The 16,999-nt window shown below is 41.2% G+C and overlaps 1 protein-coding gene across 2 annotated transcripts in view; it reads right to left on the bottom strand.

The window, feature by feature from the left end:
- LOC132894602 (latent-transforming growth factor beta-binding protein 2-like) overlaps positions 1-16,999 on the bottom strand; it is a 316,258-nt gene that overhangs the window by 110,648 nt on the left and 188,611 nt on the right. For both annotated transcript variants that reach the window (XM_060934665.1, XM_060934666.1), the window contains exons 10-12: positions 14,395-14,517; positions 11,149-11,313; positions 1,751-2,062 (exon numbers count right to left, since the gene is read on the bottom strand). In XM_060934665.1, the coding sequence (XP_060790648.1) occupies positions 1,751-2,062; positions 11,149-11,313; positions 14,395-14,517 (600 nt within the window). The remainder of the gene's footprint in view (positions 1-1,750; positions 2,063-11,148; positions 11,314-14,394; positions 14,518-16,999) is intronic.

The following is a 16,999-nucleotide window of genomic DNA, read 5'->3' as shown; positions in this document are numbered from 1 at the left end:
ATTCCCAAAAGCCAAAGGAAATGATGGATGAATGAGTCATGTTTAAACACAGATTTATGTTCACTTCTGATATTGGTGATATTGAAGAGCTAATTCTGAAAGCAGGCTCAAAATCAATCCCTCTCTCCCCTTACAAAAAAGAAGTTTATTCAAGTGTGCTTCTCGTATACTTCTTTTAAACTAAAAATAAGAGCGTATGATTTCAGTTTACTTTTTATTTACTTATCAGAGATGTACTTAATAAAGTTATACATAAGTATACTTCGCTTATACGGAAAATTATCTAGAAAAGTCTAAGTATATTAAGCTTATACTTAAACTTTTGATCAAGATATACTTAACAAAAGTGTAATAAAGTATTAAAATATTTGTTTTTATGCTTAAGTGTAGGGCGGCACGGCGGTGTAGTGGTTAGCGCTGTCGCCTCACAGCAAGAAGGTCCTGGGTTCGAGCCCCGTGGCCGGCGAGGGCCTTTCTGTGCGGAGTTTGCATGTTCTCCCCGTGTCCGCGTGGGTTTCCTCCGGGTGCTCCGGTTTCCCCCACAGTCCAAAGACATGCAGGTTAGGTTAACTGGTGACTCTAAATTGACCGTAGGTGTGAATGTGAGTGTGAATGGTTGTCTGTGTCTATGTGTCAGCCCTGTGATGACCTGGCGACTTGTCCAGGGTGTACCCCGCCTTTCGCCCGTAGTCAGCTGGGATAGGCTCCAGCTTGCCTGCGACCCTGTAGAAGGATAAAGCGGCTAGAGATAATGAGAATGAGAGATGCTTAAGTGTACTTGCCCTGTAGTTGTGCTTCAGCATTGCTGACTCTGTGGTTCCATATAATTTTTTTTTTAATTTCTCCTGAGTGGGATAATTAAATTATTTATTTATTTATTTATTTATTTTTCTTTAGAGCTTGGATGTCAATTTCATTTGTCATTGCCATGTTTTTATACTTTGGCATTTAATACAATGTTGCTTTAAATTTTGATTTTTAAAGAAAATGAATATGTTCTTAATCCTGAGTATCTGCTGTTATTTTGTGAATTCTTACCTTTATAACCTCATTGTAACTTAAGGCACAAAACACTTAAGTTGTCTACTGGTAGTGTGCATGAGGTAAGGGTTAGGGCTCGAAAACTAATAGTATACCGAGAAGGGTAATTGTAGTAAACTTCAAAACTAAAAAGTGGACTAGATGTGTATAACTAATAGTATATTTCCAGTATGCTATAAAGTATACTTTTATAAACTAAAAAGTGGACTAGAAGTGTGTAACGAGTAAACCAACAGTATATTTCCAGTATACTACAAAGTATACTTTAGTAAACTAAAAAGTGGACTAGAAGTATAAAACAAGTAAACTCATTGTATATTTCCAGTATACTATAAAGTACGCTTTTGTAAACTAAAGAGTGGACTACAAGTATAGAACTAGTAAACTATTAGCATACAAGTTTACTTGTGGTATACTTGCAGTAAAAAATAAAAAATGCTAGTTGTATACTCAAAGTTTACTTCTCTTAGACTTAAAGTATACTTTTTATAAACTAAAAGTGGGCCAATTTAGTCCCAAGAAGTATTAGATTAGTTTACTTACAAGTATACTGTAAGTACATTGATATCAGTATACTTGGTACACAAAAGTATACTTAAGGGAATATACTTTAACTTTACTTAAGTATACTTAATAAAATGAACTTGAAGTATATTTATTCACATAGGAATGTAATACTCTGCACTGCAAATATATTCTTTATACTCACCTTCAGGTAAGGAGACCAGAGGAGGATAAAGACGCACATGACCAGTTCTGGGTGGCTGAGGTACAGCAGGTGTCTGAGGGTAAGACGACTCTGACGGCTCTAAGATGACTGTGCGGCTAGCGGGTAAAACGGGTACTTCTTCACGAGGTGTCTCTGGCAGGGTCTGAGGAGGCTCAGGGTATGTGGGGCTCTGAGAAAGGAAATAGTTGACTTCTTTGAGCTCCTCTTCCTCCAGCTCACGAAGTGTGATCTGGACATCTGAGCGAGAGTAGGTATAGCCATGGCCTGCTGGACAGATCTCTTTAAAGTGATCTGTGAAAATTAATTATACATGTAAGATACATGTGCTTGTATTTTCACACCATTATGCAATATGGTTATAGACAACACAAAACCTAGATAATAACCATCAACTTATAAATATTAAAAACGAATGGATAATTAGAATGGATTTTATAAATAACAGGAATAATGGATCATGGGAATTTACTGTTTTCTATTTCCGTAGACTTTAGTATTCATCTACAATTTGTAAAGGTCCAGCTACACAAAATTCTTTGCTTACAAAGGTTGGATTAAACAACTAACATGACTGGATAACTTTAGGTTACCTTTAAAGGGATAGTTCGGGATTTTTGACATGAATCTGTATGGCATCCCCATCAATAGTGTCGTGCAAACACACTGACTTACCCCTGACAGCATCCTGTGAGTCCAGTTCTTGTCCAGTTTTGGTCCAGACGAAAGTAGTCCGGCAAGTTTGTTGGGGTCACGAAAGTAAAACGTTTTTTGTCTCAAAACAGTACGTGTTCAAAAGAGTGATATATTTGCATCACAAAACCGTTGCCAAATAAAAAGTCAGACCTCGAAATCGCTTGGCACTATTTTCTCTCCCTCGGTATCACTGCGCGCTGCCGCCAGGTGACAGCCACGGCTGTTTCATTCATTGTTTACTAGTGATGGGAATTTCGGCTCTTTTTCGGGAGCCGGCTCTTTTGGCTCTTCTTACTATAAGGAGCCGGCTCTTTCGGCTCCTGAGATTTTATTTTTGATTTAAAGGAGTACGCCACCCCCAGATGAAATTGAGTCAGTCCCTGCAGTCCCTAGAGTTGGATGAGTGAGCCAAAGCGTTTTGTAGCCGACCCAGCCATTGCCCTGATCTATAAATGCCCCGGTTAGCTTAGCTTAGCATAGTCGCTGTAATCCGGCGTGTCCAGCTAGCATTGTCGTTGCAAAAGTGAATTAAATAACTCAAGATTTTTTATAATTATTTCTCATGACTTGTACAGTCACATCGAGTACACATATCAATGCAAATTAACACGAAGGGATTTACTAGACCAATTTATATCTGGAACTATTTTCAGCCACAGCACAGGCAAAGCACCGCTGCAGGCGCAAAGACACCGCGCAGCGCCTGAAAACGGGTGCGCAGCGCCTGAAAACCCGTTTTCAGGCGCTGCGCGGTGTCTTTGCGCCTTCCTTTTCACACCTATTCCTTTAATTGCTGCAATTAACTAGTTAATTCTGATTCTATTTCTCCTCTCAGTTATAATCTGTCCTGCTTTTGAAAAGATCCTCACTGGGGGGACAGATGCTGCCACTATACACATCCTCCGTGCCATCACATGTGTAAGCCGTGGATAGAGTGCAGCCTTGGTCTCCCACCAGCTTAGTGGGTCTGCGTTTCGCTGTCACCTGGCAGCAGCACGCAGTGATAAGAAGGGAGAGAAAATAGTGCCAAGCGATTTCGAGGTCTGACTTTTTATTTGGCAATGGTTTTGTGATGCAAATATATCACTCTTTTGAACACATACTGTTTTGAGACGAAAAATGTTTTACTTTCGTGACCCCAACAAACTTGCCGGACTACTTTCGTCTGGACCAAAACTGGACCAAAACTGGACTCACAGGATGCTGTCAGGGGTAAGTCAGTGTGTTTGCACGACACTATTGATGGGGATGCCATACAGATTCATGTCAAAAATCCCGAACTATCCCTTTAATGGATAAGCATGCATTAATGGCAGTGGTGAAGCGTTACTATTAGAGCTGGGACTTCAGCTCAGCCAAAACTTAGCCAGTCACACTAAAAAAGCAACAGGGTAAAGGATTTTGCAAGGGATTAGTGGCAGGGTGCCAGGTAGCTCTGTTGTGTGTAGTTGTTGATGTTGATTTTAGAAGTAACCAAGTAAATTACATAAGGAAATGAATACTTAAGTATGAGTGAAAAAATACTGTTGTGAGTGTGCGTGGAAGCTAACACTACTGATGAACGCTACACCGGCTAGAAGGTGACTTCACTGCTGCGCTGACTCGCGGTTAAGCTCGTGTTGGCCTTCGAGAAGGCTGAGGGTGATAAATTTTTGGTCCCTCCCACGATAAATCCAAATCTGATTGGTTAATTCATCTGTCACTTCCGACATAAACATCCATTGCCATGGCCTCCTTTCCTGGCAATGAAATCCTAACCAATGAGCGAGCCAGCTCTAAACTCTTCTCAGCCTAGAGACAACAAACAAAAAAATCTCATTGGATAACCCGATTTTAATGTTTTCAGGATGGGAACCCTTTCATTTCTGAAGCAAATTTGATAGAAAATTAGGCCAAATTAGAATTAGAAGCGAATAATTATAATGAAATTATGAAAGAAATGAAAGAATGAAAGAAATTAAATATAACATTTGAAATGCTGATATGTTTGGGCCTTCTCTGAAAGCCTAGAAGGCCCTGATGGTTCCTGTCTGATTAATGGCTAGTTTACGGTTATTAATAAGAACATTTGAAGTGGTTGTTGTTCACATAATGGTGCTTCCTTTTCCCAATTTTGACTTGCACCATAAATGCTGAACTGATCTGTTTTGAGCAAAGAAACAAAGCACACTTCTCTGTCTAATCATATTTAAACGTTTTGTTTGGTTGTCACTCCACTAATCAGACCAGAGACGGTATCCATCCATCTATCCAATATCTTTAGCCGCTTATCCTGTACAGGGTCGCAGGCAAGCTGGAGCCTATCCCAGCTGACTATTGGCAAGAGGTGGGGTACACCCTGGACAAGTCACCAGATCATTGCAAGGCTGACACACAGAGACAAACAACCATTCACACCTATAGGTAATTTAGAGCCACCAATTAGCCTAACCTGCATGTCTTTGGACTGTGGGGGAAACCGGAGCACCCGGAGGAAACCCAGGCGGACACGGGGAGAACATGCAAACTCCGCACAGAAAGGCCCTCGCCGGCCACTGGGCTCGAACCCAGAACCTTCTAGCTGTGAGGCGACAGTGCTAACCACTACACCACCGTGCCTCCCACCAGAGACGGTAAATGAAATAATAATAAATTACAAAAAAAATCTATGAAAGACTATGAAGGCTCCCTCCTTTTCCAAAGAGGGACATTCACTATACGTAAATGCATGTGATTGGATAAGCTTCCACAGAGGATCTGATACAGATGCCAAGCTGGTTCATGTATAGAAAGCTAAAGTCACTGAACTACAGTCCGTTTTATTTTTTCTTATTATATTTATCAATTCTGCTACAGTATTTTCCAAGTACTTGGATCTTCTGACATACATTACTGGGCCTGGATCTGGACTGTGGTCCACAAGTTGACGACCCCTACTCTAGACTAACAGTGATGTGACCTTATTCTGTAACTTGATTCTGGTTTGACTTATAACACTCAGTCCATCTGAACAACTACCATCAATTACAATAAAGGGCAAAGAATATTTGCGTGACTGCAGCCTAAGCCAGACACATCATGTATTATGCTCAGCCATATGCTACATGTTATATGAACTGTGAAGAGAAATTTTAGAAATCTTTTTTTGGCTCATGAAGCTCAGACACAAGCGCACACAGTATGAATTAAGAGAATATAATTTCAGATAAAAAGACAGCAGCTGGTACCAGAAACACAGTGGTACACTGTAGATTTCATGCAGGTTTTATCCGATCATCAAGCCAAAATTCCCTCCTCCCCTCCAACAGCACTTTTAAAGCAGAGAAACTAACTAAAAATATGCCGGATCTTCATTCCTACATGTTACTTTTGATTCACACGGCCTCTATGGGACAGACAGAACATGAAGAAGGGAGGTCGAACAAAACGGACTGTGCGTAAATCTATGTGATATCACAGACTTTCCATGATATTTATACTGTCCATAGTTCATTCTCCTGCACTCCTATGATAACAGATCTGTGATGCAGTCCATAAATCACTTCATTAGCACACACACGATGCACATAGCTCTTCCTTTGACTTTGAAGATAAAATCAGGAGCAGGAAAAAGGATGTTTATTTCAGTTATTTAGCATCAGATGTTTCACAGTGAAGAACAGATTCCCTTTCTGTACTCAACCCAGTGAGAATTGTATTACGGCTTTTTCCCCCAATCAGTTTGACACATTTCTCACACCAAAAATGCCATTCACTTGACTGTGAAACCATTTCTCAAAACAGTTCAGGTATTTCTTCAGATGGCACCACAGCTGTGCAAAAGGCTCTAAAACACCCAAAACACTCACGACATGCACCAAAATGCACAAAGTTGATCAGTCATGACAACACTGTGACCGAATGGTTAGATTATGTTTGTCATTTACAAGTACTTACACCACAATATTCTTTTCTTTTCATCTGTTCTGCCAAAACTCGGTATTTGGAATACAGCTGTCGCAACAAAGGTGAAACCAATAAAATATAACAAGAAGACAGAGTCATCTATATCCCCCGCCCTATATACCAACTATATACCAAGTTTCAAGATATTATTTGTCACGTTTTTCAAGTTCTGCTGCAGGAAACCAACCCTACCTCTTTACACTGACCTCAGCAGTGACCCATGGCATAAACCCAGCGGACCTTTGGTCCAGGTGAGCTAAAAATTTACATTTCTCACATTTCTTAGTATCAAAAGGCACATATACATTACTTAATCAACACATATACCAACTTTTAAGACCACACCACTGTAGTTTTCAAGTTCTGCTCTGGAAACAAAACCTACCCCTAAGACTAACCTGAGAGACTAAGTCCGAAATTGTTTCAATGGAAACATGAAAAATGAAAATTTCTCAAATTTCTTAGTATGAAAAGGCACATCTACATCACCTTGTTAAGATGTATACCAAGTTTCAAATCCGTATCATGAATAGTTTTGGATATACGCTCCGGAAACGAACATTATTCTTAGAAACTAAGTCAAAATCTATTTTTATGTAAAAATTTGAAAAATACTTTTTTTCAAAAATTCAAAATAGGAAAAAGGCACCAGTTCACATGTTTCTTGATATGTATACAAAGTTTCATGAAGATATCTTCAGTACTTTTAAAGATATGGCCCAGAAACGAAGACATGACCAGACGGACAGACGGACGGACAGCCGGATGGATGAATGGACGGACCCTGTTTCTATATCCCCCACCAAACTTTATTTGGGTGTGGGGGGGGTAATTATACATAACTGTACAACACATGTATTTACAGTATATATGTTACACGTGATTTTTGAAATCAGGTGAATCTGGATTCACCTAGGTGATTTTAACTGCCAAAACTCGGTATTTGGAATATAGCTGTCGCAACAAAGGTGAAACCAATAAAATATAACAAGAAGACAGAGTCATCTATATCCCCTGCCCTATATACCAACTATATACCAAGTTTGAAGATATTATTTGTCACGTTTTTCAAGTTCTGCTGCAGGAAACCAACCCTACCTCTTTACACTGACCTCAGCAGTGACCCATGGCATAAACCCACCGGACCTTTGGTCCAGGTGAGCTAAAAATTTACATTTCTCACATTTCTTAGTATCAAAAGGCACATATACATTACTTAATCAACACATATACCAACTTTTAAGACCACACCACTGTAGTTTTCAAGTTCTGCTCTGGAAACAAAACCTACCCCTAAGACTAACCTGAGAGACTAAGTCCGAAATTGTTTCAATGGAAACATAAAAAATGAAAATTTCTCAAATTTCTTAGTATGAAAAGGCACATCTACATCACCTTGTTAAGATGTATACCAAGTTTCAAATCCGTATCATGAATAGTTTTGGATATACGCTCCGGAAACGAACATTATTCTTAGAAACTAAGTCAAAATCTATTTTTTATGTAAAAATTTGAAAAATACTTTTTTTCAAAAATCCAAAATAGGAAAAAGGCACCAGTTCACATGTTTCTTGATATGTATACAAAGTTTCATGAAGATATCTTCAGTACTTTTAAAGATATGGCCCAGAAACGAAGACATGACCAGACGGACAGCCGGACGGACAGCCGGATGGATTAATGGACGGACCCTGTTTCTATATCCCCCACCAAACTTTATTTGGGTGGGGGGTAATTACACATAACTGTACAACACATGTATTTACAGTATATATGTTACACGTGATTTTTGAAATCAGGTGAATCTGGATTCACCTAGGTGATTTTAGGTGTTATGTCTTCACACCCAGCCCTCATTGTCTCTCGCAATGACATCTGGTTATAGGGCTGGTGCTCATACACCCTCCACCTCCATGGTGAAAAAAACCCTCTTCAATGGGCTAAGGAAGGGTAAATATGGTGGCAGAAACTACGTGAATATCTTGGATGGCCATCAAACCAAAATCTTACTTGATTTGAGTGGGGAAATCTAACATTGTCCCAGACCACCACAAAATTTGGCAGGTCTGGTGCAACCACTTCTTTCTCAAGTTCAGGAATGACAGAATTGAATAATCCATCCAAAAATAGCAGAAGCCGATCTGTATTGAAGAGCCCAATAGTCGGAACTTTATGAAGCACACCCTGTTCAAATATCGCAGCAAACATGTTGATGTTGCCACCCAGCTGTCCAGGCGCATCCACTTTGGCCCTGTGCCAGTATTTTCCCTCACCATGTTTACTACTTCCAGTTTATGGTCAGCAGTAAACACTGGAGCTCTTCCACCAGTAGTGGTTCAGCCATAGATTGTTCAGTATCATCTGAGATGTTAGACAATAGATCACTATACTCAATACAATGAACTACTTTACAGTATTCTATAGCAATTACATGCAACTGTGATAATTTATAGGTATTACTGGTTTAACATTGAACATGGGTGATCAGTTTTTATAGTGTAGGGCGACATAGAGCTGTTGCACAGGAACAAGGCATGTTGAGAGGAAGGGGTCCAAGATTACATGGAGGGCATGGTGAACAGAGAAGAGAGAGAGGACGGTCAGGTCCAAGAAACCCCAGAGCACGTCCAAAAATAATTTGGCAATGTCTGCATTATGAATGCCACAGTAGACCGGATCACCTGAGGTTGCCCCGCCTTCCTGCCTCAGTCATTCTTAGACCATGGTTGATGACATGATCAACAATTGTGGCTCTTATTTTTGGACGTGCTCTGGGGTTTCTTGGACCTGTCCGTCCTCTCTGTCTTCTCTGTTCGCCACGCCCTCCGTGTAATCTTGGACCCCTTCCTCTCAACATGCCTTGTTCCTGTGCAACAGCTCTATGTCGCCCTACACTAAATCACAAAGGGTCAGTATATGTGTATGGGAGTAATTAGTCTGGGGATATGCACCTCTGAAATGAGACTGTTTGTTTGAAAGAGAGGAAACACTACGACAAATACTTGCTCTGTGCTTCTTCACACTGGCTTTATTCACTGTGAATAAATTATGCAAAACCTGCATGTTTCAAGTGTTTTTTTATGTTATTAAAGCAATGGACTAGTATTTCAGTGAGAGAATTGTTTTTTTTTAGTTGACTGATAAAATTGAAGCTGTTTTGATGTGTTTCTCAGAGACGAATGAGAAATGCACTACACAATGAAGAATGTGTTTAGAGATTTACAATATGTGCCTCAGCATGTGTATGAGGGGTGACTGATAAGTTTTGAGCTTCGCCCAGAAACAGTGAGATAGGCAATTTGAATTTAGTCTACGTAATCTGCCAAATAACATTATTGTGCTACCCAAGTTTCTTGATCCTAACACTTTTCATTTCCTTTTTGTAAGCTCTCGACGTGAACACACTTGACGGGTATTGTGAAAATGGAGAAACTTGAGTACCGGTCCATGATCAAGTATCTTCATTTGAAAGGCATAACTCAATCTGAGATCCATGAGGATATAGTGAACACACTAGGGGAAGATGCTTCTTCGTATGTCACGGTCAAACGTTGGGTTAGAGAATTCAAGCGTGGCAGGGAGAACCTTGAAGACAATACAAGGTTAGGGAGGCCATCAACCGTGACCAAACCAGAGAACCTTGACCTTATCCTCAAGATTGTTATGGAGGATTGTCGACTGTCATCTTGTCAAATAGCAGACAGTTTGGGCATGTCCCAGGAGTGAGCCAACAACATTCTGAGGAACGAGCTGGGCTTGTTAAAGGTGTACACACACTGGGTGCCATATCTCCTGACCCAAGAACAGAAGTAGACATGGTGCACCCTGTCCACCAACAATTTGGAACTCTTTGAAGCTGATTTGGAAAGTTTCCTGGCTCGATTTGTTACCATGGACGAGTCCTGGGTTCATCACTACCAGCCTGAGACCAAACAGCAGTCAAAGCAGTGGAAGCACCCCTCCTCTCCCACCCCAAAGAAGGCCAAGGTCACAGTCTCAGCTGGAAAGGTCATGGTGTCCATTTTCTGGGATGCATGAGGCATGTTGCTGGTGGATTATCTCCAAAAGGGCCACACCATCACTGGACAATACTACATCGACCTGCTGACATGCCTGACCGAGAACATAAAGAAGCAGAGACCAGGAATGCTGACCAGAGGTATCTTATTCCATCAGGACAACGTTCCGGCCCACACCTCAGTAGTGGCAATGGCAAAAATCCGTGACTGTGGCTTACAACTCGTCCCTCACCCGCCACACGCACCAGACCTCACACCCTCTGACTTCCATTTGTTCCCAAACCTGATAGCGGATCTGGCCGGACAATGCTACGCCACTGATGAGGAAGTCAGGGAGGCCATGGACGCCTACTGTACCTTGGAGCCCAAACCAAGGACTTCTACTCCAAAGGGATCCAGGCACTCCACCACCGGTGGAAGAAGTGTGTTGACTTGAAGGGAGATTGTGTTGAAAAATAAAGCATTAAAAGATTTTTATTGGCTATCATTTCCTGGAAGCTCAAAACTTATCAGTCAGCCCTCATAGTTTGTGAAAAAACAAAGAGAAATGTGTGTTGTGACGGCATGCTTTGATGAACTGTTGTAAGAATGGCGTTTTTGGCGTGAGAAATTGAGAAAAACTGTAATGGTGTTTATGTTACAGCACTGCAGTATTATGACCTGACTACATTTGCATATTTTTTTGTTTTGTCTACAAAAAAAATCACAGAAAAAGTTCTGGAAGTCATAAAAGTGATATACCTGTGTCAGGTAAGGGGCATCTCTCACAGGCCGAGCCCCAGGCCCTTCCCACACGGCTGCAGCAGCAGATCTGCTTGGTGATTTTCTGGGCCAGTGGATGGCTACATGAACCTGGTAAAATGGAACGGTAACACGAGGCCTGCTCCACAGACACGGCTTTATCCGCTGTAAACATCACAAGCACGTTAACATATATTTGGATTATATTCTTCCTCAGTTGGAAGCATGTAGGTTAATAAAGGTAAATGCAACATGCAAGAAACATAGTACACAATAACAACTGAGAAGTAATGCACAATATCCTGTTTACACATAGCCATTTACTGCATCTTGTATCTGGATTGTATCCTCGTACGTTTTACCCATATTCATTTACAGTAGGCTATATTTGTAGCCAAACACATATTTGATTGGTCAGATTGACTGCATTGCATGTGAATATGCAAATCAGCTTTATAAATTCAAACACCAGCTTCCAGTGCTGTTCTTTATTTTAGCTGATTTGTTGTTAAACTTGCTTCTTCTTCTTTTTTTTAAAGCACCAAAATTAGCATTCATGGAGCATGTACATCACCTAAACTGCATCTCAAACCTCCTGAAGTGGTTGGAATGATTAGATTTAAATGTATTATTTGCACTTTTATACCGCGAGCTGGTCTAGTGGTTAGTGTGTCCGCCTCTCGATCGGGAGATCGTGAGTTCTACTTGCAGTTGGGTCATACCAAAGACCATCATAAAAATGGTACCTACTGCCATCTGGCAAGGCACGCTGCAATACAGATGCGAGTGGGGAGTCAAACTCTCGTGATTACCAGAGGACCAGCCCCCCACTGTAACCCCAACTATGTAATAGGCAAGAGGCCGAGGGCTACAGAAACAGAGATCGGCACCGCCTAATGCGCCATTCAGTGCAGGAAGGACTTCAGATTTGTGCTTTTACACTTCTGATTTTTATATCAAGGTGTATAAAATGATCACAGGTGAACTAATGTTGTAGTACATGAGACCGGTCTTGGTCTCAACACCACTTTTTGAAGGTCTCGGTCTCATATTGGAATCGACCACATTTTTACTTGGACTTATCTTGGTCTCAGATACAAAGGACTCAGGACTCTATTTCAAGGCCGGTCAAGACCACAACTGCAGGGACTTCACTAAATTGCCTTTGTATTGTCTGATTTATTTGTTAACATCGTTACTGTGATTGTAAAATTTCCTGCTTCAAATGCAACCAATAACGTGACTCATTGCTAATTTGAAATTTTAGTTATTGTTGATGGCTGTCACCCCTCCCCCACTTCTTCACACCTACTGGTCTGGTCCTGGTCTTGACTCAGGTGGGGTTTACATTAGACCGTATCAGCGGATCATCAAATTAACATTTTTAAAACGATTAACATGCACACAGCAACACCAATACACGATTCGCCTGCACACAGCAACGCCAATACATGGATACGCTAATCACATGACTAATTCGGCACGTAAGTTGAAATGTGTCAGTGCGGCTCATCGCTTCCTCCTCAGCGGCTGCGCTCCAAATCACTCCGCCCTGAACAGCGAGTGCCCTCTGGAGGGTGCGCACTCCGGCCCTGCGCAGCTCACAGAGCGCGCGAGTGAAGTGCATGAGCAGTAATTCGGGACTGAGCCGCTGTGTGTGTGCTCTCAGTGCATATCGGGTATGCGCGTCACTTACCACTTGCAAGTGGAAGGATGGCAAGCCTAAAGACAATCATAACTACACAATGGGCAGTATTTGCATCAGTATTTGCAGTATTTTCATACTTTTATACTCTTTAATGAAAGGTGATACAAGGCGGAAGTCCGCGCCGTTTTTCAGCAGTCGCGTCACATGACCAACGCCAGCGAATCAGGAAGGTGGATGTCACAGTGACGTTGTCCAATGACGACGCCAGCTAGAGCTCAGCACAGCGTATCCGCGTATTCTCAATGTTTACACAGCACCGGACCAGACACGATCTGGATTGAATACGTGGACGCTGGCGGATTCCCGTTTCCCGGTGTTTCCAGGCGTTTTAATGTAAACGGACAGTGCATCCGCGAAGAAAACGAGACAGATACGGTCTAATGTAAACTTGGCCTCAGTCTCGCCCTGCATTGGTCTTGGTTTTGACTTGACCTCAACCCTTCAGAGTCTTGCTCTTGTCTTGGTCTCAAAACATGACTTGATCTTGGTTTAGGTGCTCTTGACTACAATATGAGTTTGAGTAAATGCAGCAGGTAACTGCTGCAGTAGTGCAGAAGAAAAAATGCACTGCTGGTTGTTTTTGGAAGATCTAGACTGAAGGTTGTAAGTTGAAATCCTAGCCCTGACACGTAACCACTGCTGGGCCTTTTTTTTTTTAAACTCAACTGCTTGATTTGTATCCTCTTAACTGTGAATTGCTTTGAATAAAAGTATCTGTCAAAATAAATCAAAGGAAAAGTGTAAAAAAAAAAGAAGACGTAGAACCCTAGTGTCTTATTTTGACAACAGAATGTCCATAATTTCTCCAAAATGTTTCCAATAGTCCTCACTTTTCCAGCTCTGGAAATGACTGCCTTTAAAAGTTCATAATTTTCCAGACGTACTCGTAAACTGTAATTTAGTGTAGTGCACATTGAGTGTGTGTAGTTTATATATATATATATATATATATATATATATATATATATATATATATACACTACCGTTCAAAAGTTTGGGGTCACTTTGAAATGTCCTTATTTTTGAAAGAAAAGCACTGTTCTTTTCAATGAAGATCACTTTAAACTAATCAGAAATCCACTCTATACATTGCTAATGTGGTAAATGACTATTCTAGCTGCAAATGTCTGGTTTTTGGTGCAATATCTCCATAGGTGTATAGAGGCCCATTTCCAGCAACTCTCACTCCAGTGTTCTAATGGTACAATGTGTTTGCTCATTGCCTCAGAAGGCTAATGGATGATTAGAAAACCCTTGTACAATCATGTTAGCACAGCTGAAAACAGTTTAGCTCTTTAGAGAAGCTATAAAACTGACCTTCCTTTGAGCAGATTGACTTTCTGGAGCATCACATTTGTGGGGTCGATTAAATGCTCAAAACGGCCAGAAAAATGTCTCGACTATATTTTCTATTTATTTTACAACTTACGGTAGTGAACGAAAGTGTGACTTTTCATGGAAAACACAAAATTGTCTGGGTGACCCCAAACTTTTGAACGGTAGTGTATGTGTGTGTGTATGTGTGTGGTGTAACTCACAGACACACTGACTGCGTACAGCGTCCAGCATGTATCCAGGCTTACACGTGCACCTGTAGCTGCCCTTCGTGTTCAGACACTCAGCATGTTTACACACCCCAGGAATCAGACACTCATTGATATCTGACAGGACAGGAACAGAACGTAACAATGAAACAGCTCAGGATTGGAACATTTTCCTCTGATGCCTGATATTATAACAACCAGGAGAATAAAATCAAACACATCCCTCAACATTTTATTTTTTTCCCCTCGCCATCACATTGACAATTTGGATTAGGAAATCTGAATGATGAACGATACATGAGAATGTTTCTGAGAAGCATTTTTGAGAACGATTTCTTTGTTATCATTGTGCCTTGATAGGTGTCCAAGCTCCACACTGGCAAGACAGTTTTGATCAAAGGCATGAGGCAGCGCTTGAATAGAGGAAGCAATATGATACAGATGAGGAGCTGGTATGAGCTCTCTCTCACACGCACACACTCATGTTTTTGTTGTAAACAACATGCAATAGGTGAGCATAATCTAACCTGTGAGCAGAACTAATCCTAACCATAACCTGGCGTTTGTATATAAATACAATTGCTGGAACTGATGTTGCCTCAGTTCCAATAAAAACACAAAAATTGATTAAACTCAAGTAAAGGATGGAAACTTTATTTGTTCTTTATTCTGTGCACACATGGATGACTGTAGACGTACACTTCAGCCTGTTCACAGATTTTTATTTGGATTGAACTGAACAAACGTCCTTTAGCCTGATGATATACTCGTATACAATTTAATCTCTCGAGCTTTAATTATCTGATTGGTCCGAAGATGCTGATTAAGCTGATAAAGTTCTGGCTGTAATTCAAATGAAAGTTTTATATTAATACACTCATTTTAATACATTTTATTCTATCCGCATTCACTGGATATGAGCAATTGCATGCTCTGATTGGCTACTCGACTACTAAGATATCAGCTCATATACCGTGAGTAGAGAAAAACAAAATGGTGGCGTGCATCAAGCCAGATATACCACTTTGTTATCAAGTATTTAAAGCTATACTGCCTTTTGGATTTTTCAAGTGTAGGTCATAAAAAGAATTTTCCCTGACACCTAATTATTTTATTTTTGTTCAGTGGACTGAAAGCTACTGAATTTGAATCACAGACTTGCAATTTTATTAGGATTTTTTTTTTTTAAATAGAACAAGTAATGTTACAGCCACGTGGCTCTAAATTCTCTGCTATTTTTCCTGCTTCACCATGACCCAATACAAGATACTACAGTACGTCATGCATCACGTGGTGGGCTTTCCCTGTTCGTGCAAGGCATTGTGGGATACAAATTTGAAACAGGAGAGAAAAATGGAGGATGTGAGTGTGCGAATGAAACGTGAAAGACCGACTACAGTAACGGAAAGCGAGAAGAAAAGACATTATGTTATATGCGAAGGAAAGGAAACGCTGACCAAACTAATAAATATCGGCGGTCAGCGAGCACCTCAGTGTGATCAGCTATTCGTTTAAGGCCCGGTCCCACTGGCCGATGGACACAAAACGTATGCAAAAAGGACACAGCAGACGAGCAAAATTTCGGGGGTGGCGCTATCCGTTTTCATCCGCTCCAGAAATGGACAAAATTGGCGAAAATTTGCGAAAACAGAATGGAAAAGAACGGACGTGGGTAGTATATAGCGGGGATGTTAAACGCATGTTCATAGGAAGCCTAGCGGATGAAAGCGGATGGAAGTGGATGACAGCTCCGAAGGGGTTACCGGTGATAACTGAGAAGCGGACGCATAGCAGAAAGAGCGGATGCATAGCGGATGAAGAGGATGCATCACGTACGTCTAACGGAAACAAAGGGGATGTTGCGCGGATGTATATCGGATGCAGACCGTTCACTGCGCATGCGGGGGGTATGAATTGCGTCTGCTCCACGGATATAAAGGGATGCAGCACGCACGCCGTCAGCATAAAGCGGAAAGACGTGCTGGCGGCTACATCGATACATCTCTACTACTAGATGATTTTCTCCCCCTTTTTATACAAAATATCGATTGTCCGCTAGGTGTCCTTCTACATACTCTAGACATACTCCAGACATCCTAAATATACGAGATACATCCCAGATATAAACGCTTTGTCCGTTTTGAATACTTTATATACGAGATGCATACGCTTACATCCTTTCTATTTCCGTGCTACTAACGATGAATAGACGTTTCATGTACCTTATCTTTCCTCCCTCTTTCCGTTTTCAGCTGCAGCGGATGTGAGTTGCGAGGATGCCCAGAGGATGCAGAGGGGATACAGCAGACGTTTAACGGATGATGACGGACATAGAACGTTTGTTGATCGTATATGTCGCGGATTTACATCGTACACGGCGGAAAGTTCATCCGTTCTAAAAGTTTTGTGCAGCTCAAAACTTTTTGCGCGGATGAAATCACAGTGGACGGATGCTCGATGGACAGAGCGTATGAAGCACGTATGCAATGAGTACACAACGGATGCATAGCGTTTTCCAACGGATGGCAAAGATTTTTTTACGTTTTACATCCTGTTTGCATCCGTAAGTGCAGTGGGACCGGGCCTTTAGCGACAGAAT

This window comes from Neoarius graeffei, chromosome 11 (assembly GCF_027579695.1).
Source record: "Neoarius graeffei isolate fNeoGra1 chromosome 11, fNeoGra1.pri, whole genome shotgun sequence".
Lineage (NCBI taxonomy): Eukaryota > Metazoa > Chordata > Actinopteri > Siluriformes > Ariidae > Neoarius > Neoarius graeffei.
The sequence above is the reverse complement of the archived record's forward strand: the minus strand, read 5'-3'. Positions and strand labels throughout refer to the sequence as shown.